The sequence below is a fragment of the Lacerta agilis genome, chromosome 3 (assembly GCF_009819535.1).
Source record: "Lacerta agilis isolate rLacAgi1 chromosome 3, rLacAgi1.pri, whole genome shotgun sequence".
Classification (NCBI taxonomy): domain Eukaryota; kingdom Metazoa; phylum Chordata; class Lepidosauria; order Squamata; family Lacertidae; genus Lacerta; species Lacerta agilis.
The window spans coordinates 9,875,859-9,892,528 of NC_046314.1; the positions used below are offsets into that span (position 1 = coordinate 9,875,859).

The 16,670-nt window shown below is 46.0% G+C and overlaps 1 protein-coding gene across 1 annotated transcript in view; it reads right to left on the reverse strand.

The window, feature by feature from the left end:
* FGF18 (fibroblast growth factor 18) overlaps nucleotides 1-16,670 on the reverse strand; it is a 125,719-nt gene that overhangs the window by 55,889 nt on the left and 53,160 nt on the right. Inside the window, 1 exon segment of the mRNA XM_033142818.1 lies at nucleotides 12,248-12,428. Within this exon segment, the coding sequence (XP_032998709.1) occupies nucleotides 12,248-12,428 (181 nt within the window).

Genomic DNA, 16,670 nt, shown 5'->3' on the forward strand with positions numbered 1-16,670 from the left:
GTATTGATTATCTAACTGGAGGTTGCAATTGGCTCCATTGTCTCACTTCCTCTCAAATTGCTCGCAGATGGGATCCCATTTCTAAACGCTGCAATCCTAGAGGGAACACTTAAATCACTGCCTAGAACCGTACACACAGACGCAGACTCAAAACTCTTGCTCAAAAGGGCTTCGATTATCTTCAATGCTTTTCCATTGATAATTTCCTACGTTAAAAGGTTTAACAAGCAAAATTAGCGTTATGCCTCAAACTTGGCATCCCCCTGCCATGCTTGTTACATGAAAATAAGAGGTTAGGATTTCCCAGAGAAATCCGCCTGCTCAGGGGGAACAAAGGGGAGTTTGCGGGGGGAGGACGGCAGGATGACACGGCAGGACACCTGATTTCCTGCACTTCCTCCAACAATTCTCACAGGTTGTAACATCATCATCATTTAAAAAAAAAAATTGTATACCATCTTTCTATCTTACAGTACTCAATGCGGTTTACAAGCTGAAGAAACAAAAAAATGTACATCTTATAACAATCTAATGCAATACGGAAATGTGATAATAAAACAAAACTTTAAAATAAGCATCCTACATCAAAAAGTAACATTCAACAATTATTAGAGTAGAGTCATACCTCATGTTGCGAACGCTGCGGGTCACGTTTTTTCAGGTTGCGTTTGCGCTGAACCCGGAAGTACTGGAACGGGTTACTTCCGGGTTTCGCCGCTCGCGCATGCGCAGAAGCGCTGAATCGCGACCCGTGCATGCGCAGAAGCAGTGCTGCGGGTTGCGAATGTGCCTCCCGCACAGATCACATTCGCAACCCGAGCGTCCACTTTAGTATAAAATAATTTTAAAAAGTTAAACAGGAATCCACTCAACAGTTACAACAAATAATTTCTAATCAATGAAACAACGGCGAGCAGCCACAGTACATAAAATAATCCAATACAAATTGAGAAGCAGAGACCAGAGGGTGGAGCAAGGAAGGTGGAAGGAGGCCTTGCCTGACGAAGTCGCTCCCCTCAAAATCAACCAGCCACCTGGGAAGACAAATGCCTGTCAGAATAATAAAAGGCCTTCACAAGGTGATGCAGAAGCATCAAGAAGGAAGCCAACTAAATTTCCCTAGGCTGAAGTCCCACATTCTGGGTGCAACCACAGATGGGTAGGAGGTGGTCTGCTCTTGACGGGGTTAGACTCCCTGTGAAGGAGTGGCTTGGGGGTACTTCTAACAGGGACACATTTGTCTACTCCTAGCGTTATACCACGGATCACTGCCAAAGCCACCCTCCCCATGCAAACCATTACTCATTGCTGAAGGCACCATTCCACCAGATCAATGCTGCATTCATTTACTTTGCAATGCCCTGATCTCCACTGGTTTGAAACGTCAAACATAATGGCGTTTTCTCACCAAAGATATACAGGGGGAATACAATTGTTCTGCATTGCACAACGTACATTGTATGCAGCAGGCTATGTGAAACGGCAGGCTAGGCCTTGTAGGATGCCTTCACAAGCTACATCGCCCTCCTGTCCAGAAATCTTGGATGTCCTGGTGGGAGAAGAGAGCTGGACAACTCTAGCAACTCAAACAAGCTATTCCCAAAAGGTGAAAAAGGAGGAATGGTGATTTGCCAGAGACATGGACTGGAAAAGACAGACTGTTCCCAGTCGACAGGGACAGTTGGAGAATACAAAACTTCTGCTGGATGCATTCTGCAGGTGCAGAAGGCAATTAAAGTCAGGAGAAAGTGAGCCGTGATTTATTTATTAAGCCCAGGGGGGGGCGTGTCTCACATTTTTCACTCACATGTCTACTCAGAAGTAAGCCCCATGCACTACAAAGGGGCTTAATTTGAACTGTGTATAGGACAGCAGCCTTAGATGGCCAAACTGTTTCAACAACCCATCGCGTTGGTGGAAGTCCATTAGTTGACTCCAGCTCAATGGACACATCTAAATTAGGTCCCTTAACATCAACAGGTCTACTCTGAGTAGAACTTACCTGGGGACAACCCACAAAAAAACCCACATTTCCTCAAGTATCCCTAACTGGCATCCTGCCACAACAGTCTTCATGGGACTGTCAACTCCACCACGTGCCCAGATTCCTTTTTTCCCCCAAACTCTGCCTATGAATCCGACAACTTGAAGACCTCATAACTCAGTCTGGCTGCACCATAACTAATAATTGTATTGATAATCTTTTTTAAAAAAAATGTATTATTAATTAATTGTTATGTTTTACTTACATATAGCACTTTTTGACCCAAAGACACACACCCCAGAGTGAGGAACAGCATATTAAGAGATATTACACAGAACAATGAAATGCCACAGGTCATCATATATGATGCGAGCCAGCAAAATCATAGCGTCAGTAAAGAGCAATGTTCTCATGTCACAGTGGGGGCAATTGTGGGTAATTTTCTGTTATGTGCCAACCCTACTATAAAAAATTTTAGAAGGCAATGGATGGAAGCACATTTTTAAGACATTTGCAGGGAGCCAACAGTAATGGAGGCTGATAAGCACACACCTTTTTTTACTTTTTTTAAAAAAGAAATGCTTGTCTCCCATTAGGCATGAAGCAGTTCTCTGGGTGTGCAATTTCTTATGTATGTGATATACATTGGGGATGGGGGAGGTACACAAATATTGCAATCCAGGAGTTCATTTTGCCCCCCAAAAAGTTGCTCAAAGTAGAAGTTCCCTTCTAGACAAACACATTTTTTTCCTCCCTGGAGTCTATCTGCCTCACAAAGGCAGGAACACGGCCGATTAAATAAAGAATGAAACCTTAAAAGCACAGATGTTTCGAATAAGACGATTACGGCACGTTTTAAATGGTCGCTGAACCTTTCAGAACAGAATCCAAGGTGATGGTAATTGAGCCCTTCCCCTAACCCAGAGAATCCTGGGAGGTCCGGCTCACGTTGCTGTTTGTGGTTCAACAAAGCCGGCCTTCCCTGTGCTTCTAATTCACGTCGCTGCAGCGTCGTTCCCGACATCTTTTTAGCCGCTTTCAAAGAGAAACTTTCCTGCCGTGCCCACCCACACCACCCAAATCTGATGGGAGAGAATGAGATGGGGTGGAGACAGTCAAACGTTGGGCAGAAGAGAGGCAGGAAAGCAAGCAGCTGGCCCAAACACAAGCTTCTTCCCTGCCTCGGCCCAATCGCGGGTTTCCCCCATATGACCGCACAGCTGCCACAGTGAGTGAGCATCATTATGTTGAGGTCATCTCTGTCCTGAGGCTAAGTTTGTGAAAATAAATGGCTGTGAAGAAAACGGGGGGGGGGGGGTGAGAGAGAGAGACGGGGTGCGGAGAGGACTTTTTAAAGTTATTTGGTCTTCCTGCTATTCTCAGACTGCGAAGGGGAGGCGAACCCAAGCAGAAATGTTTGGCTTAAAGAGAAAGGACCGGTTCCACGGCAAATAAATTACAGATCAGAGATGCAGCTCATATAGGGTATTGACTGGTCCACAACAGTCAGGCTGTTTGTGTGCACCCGGTCATTAGGGAGAAGTAAAGGTAAAGGTAAAGGGACCCCTGACCATCAGGTCCAGTCGTGTCCGACTCTGGGGTTGCGGCGCTCATCTCGCTCTATAGGCCAAGGGAGCCGGCGTTTGTCTGCAGACAGCTTCCGGGTCATGTGGCCAGCATGACAAAGCCGCTTCTGGCGAACCAGAGCAGCGCACAGAAACGCCGTTTACCTTCCCGCTGGAGCGGTCCCTATTTGTCTACTTGCACTTTTGACATGCTTTCGAACTGCTAGGTGGGCAGGAGCTGGGACCGAGCAACGGGAGCTCACCCCATCGCAGGGATTCGAACCGCCGACCTTCTGATCAGCAAGCCCTAGACTCTGTGGTTTAACCCACAGCGCCACCTGGGTCCCGTTTAGGGAGAAGTACCAATTTCCAAATAGCATTCTTTAATTGATACTTGCCCCCCCCCCCAAAAAAAGAGGCTTGTGATTATCTAGCCATGACTTCACCCAGGCTCTGTATTACCTTCCTGTAGTTTGTATTTCCACTTGTTTTCTGGTGGCAAGGGGAAACAAAGATCCTACCATTTGATTCCTCCTGAGCTTGTAATGGATTGTAGGTAGGTAGAAGTGGGATTGTTAATCTTCATCAGAATCATCACCATGTATCTATTTTTATCACACTTATGACAGAATGCATAATGACATACAGGGGGCTTCCATCTCCCGCCCAGGGCACAGATCGGAACCAGATCTATGCATCCATGCGGCTCTCCAGATTTTCAAAACACAGAGGATCTCCAGACTAAGAGAGGAGAAAGCGAGAGACAGCAGCAGCCATTGGAGGAGAACACTGCATGGAAGGAAGGGCATCAGAGGAGGTGCAATTCACATTAAATTGAAGTATGGACGTGTTTATTCTACTGGTGCTTTATAATATGAACCCAACAACCACGAGACTATAAGAACAAGTTCTAATGATGAAATGCAACCTAGGACATCACATTATCCTAAAGCTAGCTTCAGAAGGTCTACACCAGGGGTCAGCAAACTTTTTCAGCAGTGGGCTGGTCCACTGTCCCTCAGACCTTGTGGGGGGCCGGACTATATTTTTTTTGGGGGGGTGATGCAAGAGCACCATGAGCCCCTGTGTTTTGCGAACGGCAGGGGCTGGTGGTGGCTGAGGGACGATGAGAGCCGTGCGAAAGGGCTCCAGAGAGGGGCTGCTTAAAATGGCGGCCGCTCGAACGCTGCTGTGGCTGCTGCGGCTGCTGCTGGCACCAACAAAGCCCAGCACCCTTCCTCCTCTAGGCAGGGCGGGAAGTAGCCAGGAGGAGGGAGGAGGGAGGGAAGGAGGGAGGAAGAGGAGGAGGAGGAGGAGGCGGCACCATGTGAGGGAGAGGGAAAGAACGCATGCATGCTGGTGATCCATGCAGTGATTCCTGGGCCATCCTCTGGCTGGATCCAGAAGGCAATTGGGCCTGATCCAGCCCGTGGGCCTTAGTTTGCCAACCCATAGTCTACACTGACTGATATTATTAGCTAGTCAGCCTTTTGGATGTCTAGAGAGGCCCAGAATCAAACCTACGACCTGCTTCACCAACTGAGCTCTGACACACCCAACCCCATTATCCAAAAATCCAGTTCATTCAACTTCAGCGTGCCCCTGTGCCGTATTATAGCCATGCAACCTCTGTATAATCTGTCATTTCCCCAAATGTTTTGGCTCTCAGCAGACCATTCAGGTATGAAGTTGAACCGTGCACAAAACAATGCTGCCCAGCACAGAGGAACTTTAAAATTACCTCTTAGCCAAACACTTAAGTCCGATACTTGGTAATACAATCTCTGAGCTGTGAAGTGCAGATAAAAGACTCTCCTACCCTAAGCAGTACCACCCCTGCAAGAGAACCACACACAAAGAGGGAACAAAGAGTATAGAATGTCTTCCCTCTTTTGTACAATGAAAATCTAGTGTTTCAAAACACATACTGCCTGCTCTCCTATCTGTACCATCAGTGTGAGATACCATGTAATGTGTATCCTTTTTCTTTTCCTCCTCCTGTCCTCCCCCTGGCTTTTTTTTTTAAAAAAAAGTCAGGGCATGAAATAGAATTAGTAAACCATTTCACGTTCTTATCCTGGATGTGGGGAGGGGGTGGGGACATCTTAGAGAATTAAGAGATGGGAATCTAATTAATGAACAGTCACATTTTAAGTAATCTGTCCAGGCAAAATCCTCCTCCTCCTGTTTCTCAATGATCTAAAAGCACTTCAGAAGCATTAAGTATCCTGCCTCTGTGAAATATCTGGAAAGTAGCTAGCCTTTAGACTTAGCCTGATTAATACAGCATCTGATTAAATGGATCCTAGCTCCTTTCAGAAGCAATGCATCAAAACGATCATTACGCAAACTCAATTTCATCTATTTTTGGCCGGTGTTTTCTGTTTGAAAATTTAATGCTCGAATGCTTTCGATGTGCTTTAGTGGGTCTGTAAACACTCGTCTCACTTTAAACTCATCTCACTTTATTGGCCGAGGGTGCCGGCGTACAGCTTCCGGGTCATGTGGCCAGCATGACTAAGCCGCTTCTGGCGAACCAGAGCAGCGCACGGAAACGCCGTTTACCTTCCCGCCGGAGCGATACCTATTTATCTACTTGCACTTTGACGTGCTTTTGAACTGCTAGGTTGGCAGGAGCTGGGACCGAGCAACGGGAGCTCACCCCGTCGCGGGGATTCGAAACACCGACCTTCTGATCAGCAAGCCCTAGGCTCAGTGGTTTCTTATTCCATGATGCCACCAAAATTATCTACCCAAACAGCAGATGGTGATGGTTTATACAAATCCTCAGTTTCTTCAGCAACATTACATGATCTTAGATTACACATTCTGCTCATGGCAAGGTTAGTGTAGACAAAGGAAATATCTTTGCTAGGGAATCAAAATGCTTAAGGGGGGAACTTTGGGATTTGTTTACTTTGGGTCAAGCTTCTAGTGTATCAAAACACTGATAGAGGATCAGAATACTAGAGATGTTTGCAGTCGAACAGTGTGTTACGTAATTGTTTAATTATGCCTTATAAACACTGATATGCACTACTAAAACTGAATGTGATTCTGCAATTGCTTCCTCCTGTCTGCTGCTGATGATGATGTTTCCCTGCCTCCGAATATTCCATAAATTAATAAAATAGGTCCTTTCTTCAACCAGCTGATAGCTATTTTAACAGAATTTTCTTGCTAAATTTTAACAAGTTGCAATTTGTAATATTTAAGGCATTGTGTTATTGTTGTTCTTGCATATCGAGGCCCCTTGACCACCCTGTTCCCTAAGGTGCAAATAACTAGACAACACATGGCATATTGGTTTTGGGGATCAGATAAGGCCACAACTTTTATCGGTTACAGATGTGAGGTTTGGCCATAGGCATTGTGGCAAGCAATCGCGCATGTCACTCCTGCCCGTCCCTGCGAGCCGGTCATTTAACCTCCCCCTGGGCACGGTGCCAAGAGCCGCAGTTGGTCAATTGGTCCCACGCCCAGAGAAACACCCACCAAACCTCTGCCGCCATTGGCCCCTTTGGCAGCAGGAATAGGATCCGGCCAGTGATAGGCTGGTTTTCAAGGGATTCCCAGGACCCACCCGCAAAGCTGCCTGCCCCAAAAGGGGGCAAATGTACTTGTTATTTAAATTCATTAGGCCCCCCCCCCTTGGATGAAATATCATTTGTGGCTATGTGACTGAATGCAATTTTAAAGGAAGAAAAGTGACCGTGATCACTTGCACACGCATACACCCCAGGGATGTGCATTTAATTTTAGCGAACACAATAATCACATTAGGAAAGGTGTACTACAAAGGCACAGAATCTGATCAGAGGGATCAGGTGACATTAAAGTTAATCCCACATGTCCAGTTGACTAATCAGTCAGCTTCGAGGCATGAAAAAGCCTTTTCACTGCGGCTATGTGGTGTAGAGATTGGCCTTTTGAACTATGGCCAGGGGGTGGAGATGGGTAGTATAGAGCATGCCTGCTCATTTGAGTGTAGAATCATAGAGTCACAGAGTTGGAAGGGGCCCTGGGGGTCATCTAGTCCAACCCCCTGCAGTGCAGGAATCCTGGCCACAGCAGACCCTGCGTAGGCTCAAACCACCAATCTCCTGGTTAACAGCGAAACACACTGACCCACTGGAGACACATTGAGCCTTATATTCAATCAGCAAGCGGGTCCTGCAGAAGCAGGAAGCAAACGCTGCTACTGCCGCACGTCAAAGCAACGCTCCGATTTCGGATCTCTTGAAACTAAATAGCAGTAAAATCTAATTCAATAACTAGCTAAACAAAATAGTGAAACAAACTAGCTTAGCAAAGGAAACAAGGAAACAAAGGCTAGCAATCTCAGCTCACAGGATCACAGAACGACGAAACTAACTGGCTGGGAAGCGGGACAAAGAGGGTGAGTTTCCCGCCCATCGCTAGCTTAAGGGAATTAGGACATGCCCCCGGGCCGACCGGATTGGTCAGCCTCCGGGGGCGTGGGGGTAAATTCTACCAATCGCGCAGGGGCTATGCTCAGCCCCTCCGCACGTGATCGGGTCGTGACGCCCGCAAATCTGCCTCCTGTTTGATGCAGAAGTGGCCTTATCACACCCATAGTATCCATCATAATACACAACTTCCATCTAACAGGAAGGGATGAGAAACATCCCCTATGTTATCACCTTCTTAATTCTCCTGCCCTGGGTCAAAAAATGAGTCAATAGCTGGTCTCCTTGCAAGGCACCAGAAGTCAAACCTAACTGGAGGATTTCCCTCCACCTGCCCAACTCCTTCCACCATCAAGATTCTGTGGGGATAAAATTGGGTTGTCCACCCTATGATTTTTGTCTGACATTTCCCCACAAACAAAATGGTCACCAAGGATGATCAGTGGACACCTCGTTTGAAAGTAAGTTACAGAACCCTTATGTGGGACTGAGCAAAGGATGGTAACCTTATCAAGAGAATAATTGTTTTTAAAAATGTTGATTTCTTAATACTACCTGATTTCTTCTCCCTCCCCCCCCCCCACGCTTCCTAAACCTTTTTATCTTAATAAAGCATTTAAATTGGAATCCAAGGTTGAGTATAACTTCTGATCTCTCAAGGTGCTTTCTCCTCCCAGAGTAGCAGGTCCGGGCTTCTTATTTCGAAGAGAGTAAGTGATGGTAAGGTAAAGGTAAAGGGACCCCTGACCATCAGGTCTAGTTGTGCCCGACTCTGGGGTTGCAGTGCTCATCTCGCTTTACTGGCCGAGGGAGCCAGCGTTTGTCCGCAGACAGCTTCCGGGTCATGTGGCCAGCAGGACAAAGGCGCTTCTGGCGAACCAGAGCAGCACACGGAAACGCCGTTTCACTTCCTGCTGGAGCAGTCCCTATTTATCTACTTACACTTTGATGTGCTTTCGAACTGCTAGGTGGGCAGGAGCTGGGACTGAGCAACGGGAGCTCACCCCGTCATGGGGATTCGAACCGCTGAGCTTCTGATCGGCAAGCCCTAGACTCTGTGGTTTAACCCACAGTGCCACCTGTCCCTAAGTGATCGTAGTTACTCATAATGAAGTCAAATAGGTACATTCCAGTCACTTTCACTTATCAAACCTTTATTAGGCATTTACGGTACATTCCAGTCTTGCCCCACAACTTGCATCTCAGGGACAGCAGAGTAGCTTCCTTCTCACACACATGCTTCACATAACCCCACACAGCCCATGTGTTCACTGGTGGTCTTGGGGCATTCAGCATCCCTCTTGGTCTAACCTACCTCACAGGGTTGTTTATGAGCATTTTAAAAAAAATTGGAGAGAACCGCATGCACTGCCTTAAGCTCCTTGAAGGGAAGTCAGGATATGAGTGTAATAAAGAAATTCATAAAATAATAGAGATATATTCGGTGGGCTGCAGCCAAGTAAGCAATATTCAGAGTTGACCTGTTGAAATAACTTTTCTTACGAAGTAAGGTATAGGTTAACAGATTGGCTATAATACCACCAACTGAATGAAATATTCAGGATAGATAAAGGAGTGAGTTTGGGGAAAGAATTTTCAAGATCTGAAGAGGACTTACTAGAGGATAATGATAAACTGAATAATGATAAACTGTTATCTAACTACCATTAGAATGGGAAACAAAGGACGAGGATGTTAAAGCAGTTATGATACATTGGGCAAAGGATGTAGGTTATAACAGACCATTAAATCAATGGGAGAAGTTATGGAAAGAGGACTTAAAATGTATGGCTTGTTGTTTGCTGAAAGAAAATTATATGAAGATGATGTGAATGAATGAATTTATTTTTACGGCCACAGACCAACTTATATGAAGATGATGTACCGTTGGTATTTGAGTGCAGTAAAATTAGCAAAAATGTATAAAAGTGCATCCAGGACCGGCGCTAGGGCTTCTTGCGCCCTAGGCAAACCACCTTCTGGCACCCCCCGCCAAAGCCTGTTTTAGCGGGAGGTGGGGGTGGTGGAGAGGCAAGCAGCAGTTTCTCCGCTGTAGCGGAGAAGCTGCTGCTCGCCTGCCCCGCCCCCCGCCAAAGCCTGCTTTAGCGGGAGCCGGGGGGTGGTGTAGGGGGCAAGCAGCACCTCTCCGCTACAGCGGAGAAGCTGCTGCTAGCCCCAGGGCCGTCTCAGGCACATCTGCCACCGTGGCACGACAATCCTTCCAGTGCCCCCATGCGTCCTCGGCGTCCAGGGGAGAGCGCGGGTGGTGCAAGCCCCCAGATGCCCGTGGGGGCAGAGGGAGGCCGCCAGTGGGGCCGCGCGGCTCCCCCCGCTCGCTGCGCTCGAAGACGGGGGGCGGGTTGGGGAGGGGGCACCCGGTATGCCGGCGGGCTCGCAGGGGCGCCCGGGGGGGCCCAGCGCCCTGGCGCACCACGCCACCAGCCCCAATCGACGAGACGGGGCTGGCTAGCCCGTCCCGCCCAAGCCTGGCCAGCGCCCCCTCCATTTTGGCACCCTAGGCAATTGCCTAGTTCGCCTAAATGGACGCACCAGCCATGAGTGCATCGAATGTATGTTGGAAATGTAAGAATAAGAAAGTTACAGGTAGGTAGTGTGGGATGTGAAACATGAGAGCAGTTAAATACAACATCGCTGCAGGTTAACACAAAACCACAGGGGCCAGACTCCATCTTTCTCTTTTGGATTGGCTGCTTGACAGAGCAACATCTAGTCAGGGCAAAGATGCTCTCTTGGTTTCTAGCCAAGAGAGGACAAAGGGGCTTTCTCCCGTATGGAGATAGTCTCCACATGTATACTATTTTCTAAGCTAAGAGTCTGCCTTCTGGGATCTTATTGTGAACAGGATGATGTATGTAAGTAAACTCTTTTTATGCTTTCATAGAAGACTGTGTCGTGTCTTATTTTGAGAGGGATTAAAGGGGCAAATACCAGGACAATTATTATAGAGACTCTAGCGAGTCTGAGCAAGCTATCCACTGTATGTGTTTAAAAGGGGAATGAAAGCTCTGCTATATTCTGGGACTTGTTAACACAAGTTGGAATACGATACCTTAAACAATATATCCTCTCCTGCATCCCTAAACATTCCCACAGGTAGCCGTGTTGGTCTGCCGTAGTCGAAACAAAATTAAAAATTAAAAAAATCCTTCCAGTAGCACCTTAGAGACCAACTAAGTTTGTTCTTGGTATGAGCTTTCGTGTGCATGCACACTTCTTCAGATACCAGGTGCTACTGGGATGATTTTTTTTTTTTTTGTTAAGAATATGTTTTTGTTTTTACCATATGTGGTGGTCCTGTAGAAAAGTAAAAGGCTTCTGGGAAATGATATACAATGAATTGGGGGGAAATGTTTCGGATAACTTTTGTCAAAAAAAAGACAAAAAAAGAAGCCTTTTTAGTTGGATTAACAGGGGATGAAATACCAAGGGACTTAAAAAGACTATTTATGTATGCGACAAGAATGTTGCCTGCCCTGAAGTGGAAAGAAGAGAAGGTATCAACAAAAGAAGAATGGATAACTAAGATGATGGACTATGCCGAAATGACAAAGATGACTGTGAAGATCAGAGATCAAGATGGAAAAAAAGTTTGAACAGGAATGGAATAAATTTATAGACTATTTAAAAGACTACTGTAAATATTTCAAAACATTAGCAGGTTTGATGTAACATTTATGAAAGTGCATAACTGGAAATTAGGGTAAATAAGAGGGGGGGAAATAGTTTTGAGAAAAAATAAGATGCAAGAAATAGGAGGGGGAGAAAAATGGAAACCAGGGGGGGAGGTTATACCATATTTTTAGGGAAGTATTGATTTACAAAATATTGTGATAATTTGAAAATAAATTTTGAAAAAAAGAAAAAACTGTTCTTAAGTTTGTGTGAATTGGTGGGTCTGCTATGAACATGCAACACAGTAACCTAAAGTAGCAACGACTGACTCAGGCTGGAGGCAAATTAACTGGTTCAATTAGGGCAAAACCATCTCGGGTCTCATCCTCGGCCATTTTATTCTTACCGTAAAATTCACCAGTTCACCTAAGCAATTGGGGTCCAGTTTGCCTCAGTTCTAACTGGCTATGCCTACACAGACATCTGTTATTGGTTCAATATCACATATATATATTGGCTAGGCCTAATAATATATTCCTCATTGTGTGGAAGACCTGAAGGCAATGAAAGTACCTACCCCTGCCTCCCTCCGAGATTCACACACTGGCATAGCAAATAAACAGAAATCCTCTTACCATATTTGTCTCCATCTTCTCCTTTGGCACTGATCCGTCTACCTAGAACTTGAATATGCTTCCCACTTGTTCTGCTGTACAGCTGATAGAGTCTGAGCTGCTTCCTGCTCACATCGTCTCGCGCTCGCGTTTGATTTTCCACGTGTATCCGGAAATCCACATTTTCTTCGGCGACAAACATCTATTTTTTATTTTATTTTTTAAGAAGGGGGAAAGCAAGACAGTAAACTAAGGCAATGTTGTTGATTCGCAAATTCAAGTAACACTACACATACTTTGGCTAGCTAAAACTTTGTTGCAAAATATTGTCGCGAGCCAAACAGCATTTGGTCGCTACCATTATATACTGTCCAACTATCTCATTTGTCCATGGCAGGGATACTGGAGTGGGGATAGGCGTGCCTGGCGTGCTGTGGTCCATGGGGTCATGAAGAGTCGGACACGACTGAACGACTGAACAACAACAACAACAAAATTATATACTGATCTGCACCTTCTCTCTTCCCTTGACCCTTCGTCCAGTTCCACGCTTTATTTTATTTTCTAAAATACATTTTTATTAAATTTTCACTTTAAAAAAACCAGTAAATTTCAACATTATCCTACACAACTCCTTTCCCATCACTCTGCTGAGCTATGACTTCCCTCCATCCCGCCAACAAGCTTCCTTTTCCGATCTACATCTCAGTTTCATTTTATTTTATTAAGTCCATGTCATAGGATTTATTTCACTCCTGCTAGTGTTTTGATGCTTTTGAATTATGCTTTTGAGTTATGGTGCTGGCGGAGACTCTTGAGAGTCCCATGGACTGCAAGAAGATCAAACCTATCCATTCTGAAGGAAATCAGCCCTGAGTGCTCACTGGAAGGACAGATCCTGAAGTTGAGGCTCCAAAACTTTGGCCACATCATGAGAAGAGAAGACTCCCTGGAAAAGACCCTGATGTTGGGAAAGTTGGAGGGCACAAGGAGAAGGGGATGACAAAGGACGAGATGGTTGGACGGTGTTCTTGAAGCTAATAACATGAGTCTGACCCAACTGCGGGAGGCAGTGGAAGACAGGAGTGCCTGGTGTGCTCTGGTCCATGGGGTCATGAAGAGTTGGACATGACTAAACGACTAAACAACAACAAGTGTCTTCAAGCTTCTACATTTATTTTTTATATAGTCAACAAATTTACTCCAGTCTCCTTGGAATTTTTATTCATTCTGGTTTCGGATCCTGAAGGTCAGTTTTGCCAGTTCCATGATTTAAAAGTCCAATAACAGTACATGTGATGCCTCCAAAAAGGATGTGGGTGACATCCACCTGCCCAACCTTTCTTTGGCTCTAGCCAAAGAAAGTTCTTATCTACTCCTCCCATGGAAGCTACCCACAAGCCATGATAGTTATCTTCCATGTTTAGAGGTGATACACCTCTGAATACTAGATTCTGAAGACAAACAACAGAGGAGGGCTTTTGCCCTCAACCATTGCTGGTCAGCTCCTGAGAGTAATTTGCCTGAGCCTGCTGTTGTATAGAGAATGCTGCGATAGGTGGAATCAAGTGATGTGCCCAAGATCACAAACGCAATGGAGGCTGGTCCTTTTGGATTAAAGAGGGCACTGCCGCTCAGTCTGCCCTCAGCCGCTCCCCAGTTGTCTGTCTTTTCACTTATATCCACTGCTTCCTGCTCCTCCTCAGTTTCAGCGTTGCCCACTGTAGAACTCTGCGAAAAGGAAGGTGGTGACCAGGGGCGTCTTAGCCATAGAGGCTAGTGGTGCGGGGAACCACGGCGCCAAGTTCTGGGGGCGCCAGAGAAGAGGCGGAGGCTGGACACGGCACCTCCTGGCATCAGCTAACCATCTGCCTCTGCCATGCCCGGAGGAGCCACCCTCCAGCCCCGACTAAACCACTTCTGCTCTAATGGAACACTGTGATGGAAGCCAGAGCACACAGAAATGCAGTTTACCTTCCAGCTGCAGCGGTACCTATTTATCTACTTCCACTGGTGTGCTTTCGCACTGCTAGGTTGGCAGGAGCTGGGACAGAGCAACGGGAGCTCACCCCTTCGCACGGACTTGAACTGCCAACCTCACAATCAGCAAGCACGAGAGGCTCGGTGGTTTAGACCACAGCGACACCCGCATCCACTTCCTGTAAGTAGAGAGGCCCTGTAATAGATGGATTGCCTTCTTGCCAGCTCTTTGCCTTGCCTGCTGCTTCTCTGTCTGCATGCTGCTGTCCATTTCGGTGAGATGACCACTACACTCATACTTCTGCTGGCCACCTCACTAAGAGAAGAACATACAGGGTCCACCATCTGCTCCCAACTAAGCCCGCCTCACTGGGAAAGAGGTTGTGCTGACATGTACCTGCTTTTGGCAGCTTCCGTAAGAGAAATAAATATTCTGCCCACATTCTACTGCCTGCCTGAGTGGAAGAGGAACGAAGACGAATGAATGCCTCTCCCCACAAGATGATGCTCCCTGCCTGAAGGACAGGGGCTGCCCACTGTGGACCATGCTAGCCAGCTGAGGGAGAAAAACTGACCACTGTGATCTCATGCTAATGCTGCCTATGTCACAGACTGGCCACTGTGTTCTCACACGGATGTGTCCAACCAGAAGGAGAGACAGAGGCCATTGTGATGTCATGCTGATGCTGAAGGAGAGAGAAACTGGCCAATGTACCAGCCCACAACTGCTGTTCACCTGAATAACAAGGAGACACTGCCTGGCACGCCAGCACATTGCTCACTATGTTCATGAGAATTATGTCCTTTGCACCTTGGACCAGACTGGGGTTTCTTAACTTGCTTTTACTCCCCTGTTCCTGCATACTAGGTTTCCTTACCAGAGGTCTATAATAACAAGGTAATGAATCAACCACATTTATTTGTACACAAAAGGTAGGTAAAGGACCCCTGAATGGTTAAGTCCAGTCAAAGGCAACTATAGAGTTGTGGCACTCATCTCGCTTTCAGGCCGAGGGAGCCAGTGTTTGTCCACAGACAGCTTTCTGGGTCATGTGGCCAGCATGACTAAACCGCTTCTGGCACAATGGGACACTGTGACAGAAACTACAGCACACAGAAACGCTGTTTACCTTTTTCCTTTACAAAAAAAGGTAGCAACCCTAATGCAGAAGTCACCACAAAGGATTCAAATGCAATACAAGCCTAGATATATACTATAGCAACTTAAAATCACCCAACCCACCCCTTCATTGCGTTGGTTTAACACAGCCATAAAGCATTATTTCAAGGACACTAACCAATTTGCAGTTTACACCTCCAGTAAGGGAATCTATTATCCCCCTATATTTCCTCCCCTCAGTGTGGCTTCACTGCCCAATAGGCATTTTTAGGAGACGGCTGCCCTCTAACTCCTGCTGGCTGCTGGTGGGACCATCTCTGCTTCATGAATGCAAGCGCTGGAGATGAGAAATCATCAATCAGACAGACAGCTTGGTAAGGATTTCAGCAATTTGCACAGCGAATAAAAAATAAAAAATGCTACCTCTTGCACACATCCCTTTTACATGTAACAGGCAAGTGTAGCTTGAATGTTGATTTCTGTTTCTAAATTTCCGCACCAACTTGAAAACTTTCTTTCTATAAGTCTATATGGAAATTCGTATACATTTTTGCAAGGAATTCTGCGCATTATTTCCACTGATATGTGTTTTCATTTCCTGCACACCAGTCCCTAATATATGCTTTTTGTATACTTTTTTATTGGAGAACTGCATCACAAAATTTGAAGAAGTGCAAATTTTCGAAAGACAGCTGTGGTCCTATTGATGACCACATCAGGTAAAGTTGCATTAAAACAGAAAAAAATTCTCCCTCGTTTCTACCTCTACCGCCTCCATTTAAAAATGAAATGAAATGAAACCACAGGGGCTATAATCTAGAGCAAAACGTCAGCATTAAAAGAGAGGCATCTTGATCCTTTCCTTTTTGTAGTTCTACATACACACACACACACACACACACACCAAAAAATACCCCCCCCCAGCTTCCTGCCTTCCTCGCACCCTCTAACAACAAAGTAACAGTCTGCTGGTATTTGTAGTTTGGCCCCTGTATGTATACATTTCTTCTGTAGGAATATACAGCCACAAAGTCCCCTCAAACACAAAATTGCACGATCTAAATGGTTGCCTGGATGTTCAGATACCATAACTGGTGACACTGCGCCAAATGCCACAGCAGAAACATGCATTTTAAACACTGGATATTTTCTTCATACTTCAGTAGAGCTGTTTCCCCTCCTTGAAGTTCAATCCGTGGCCACTCAATAGATGCTCTGGAATGCATTTAACGCAGCCCATTGTTATGCACATGAGAAAATGTGCGGTTGAGGCACGGTGTCTTTTTAACTTGCTGGATGGTTCTCCATTTATTTCAGAAGCCTCAAGCACATTTAAAAGACAAC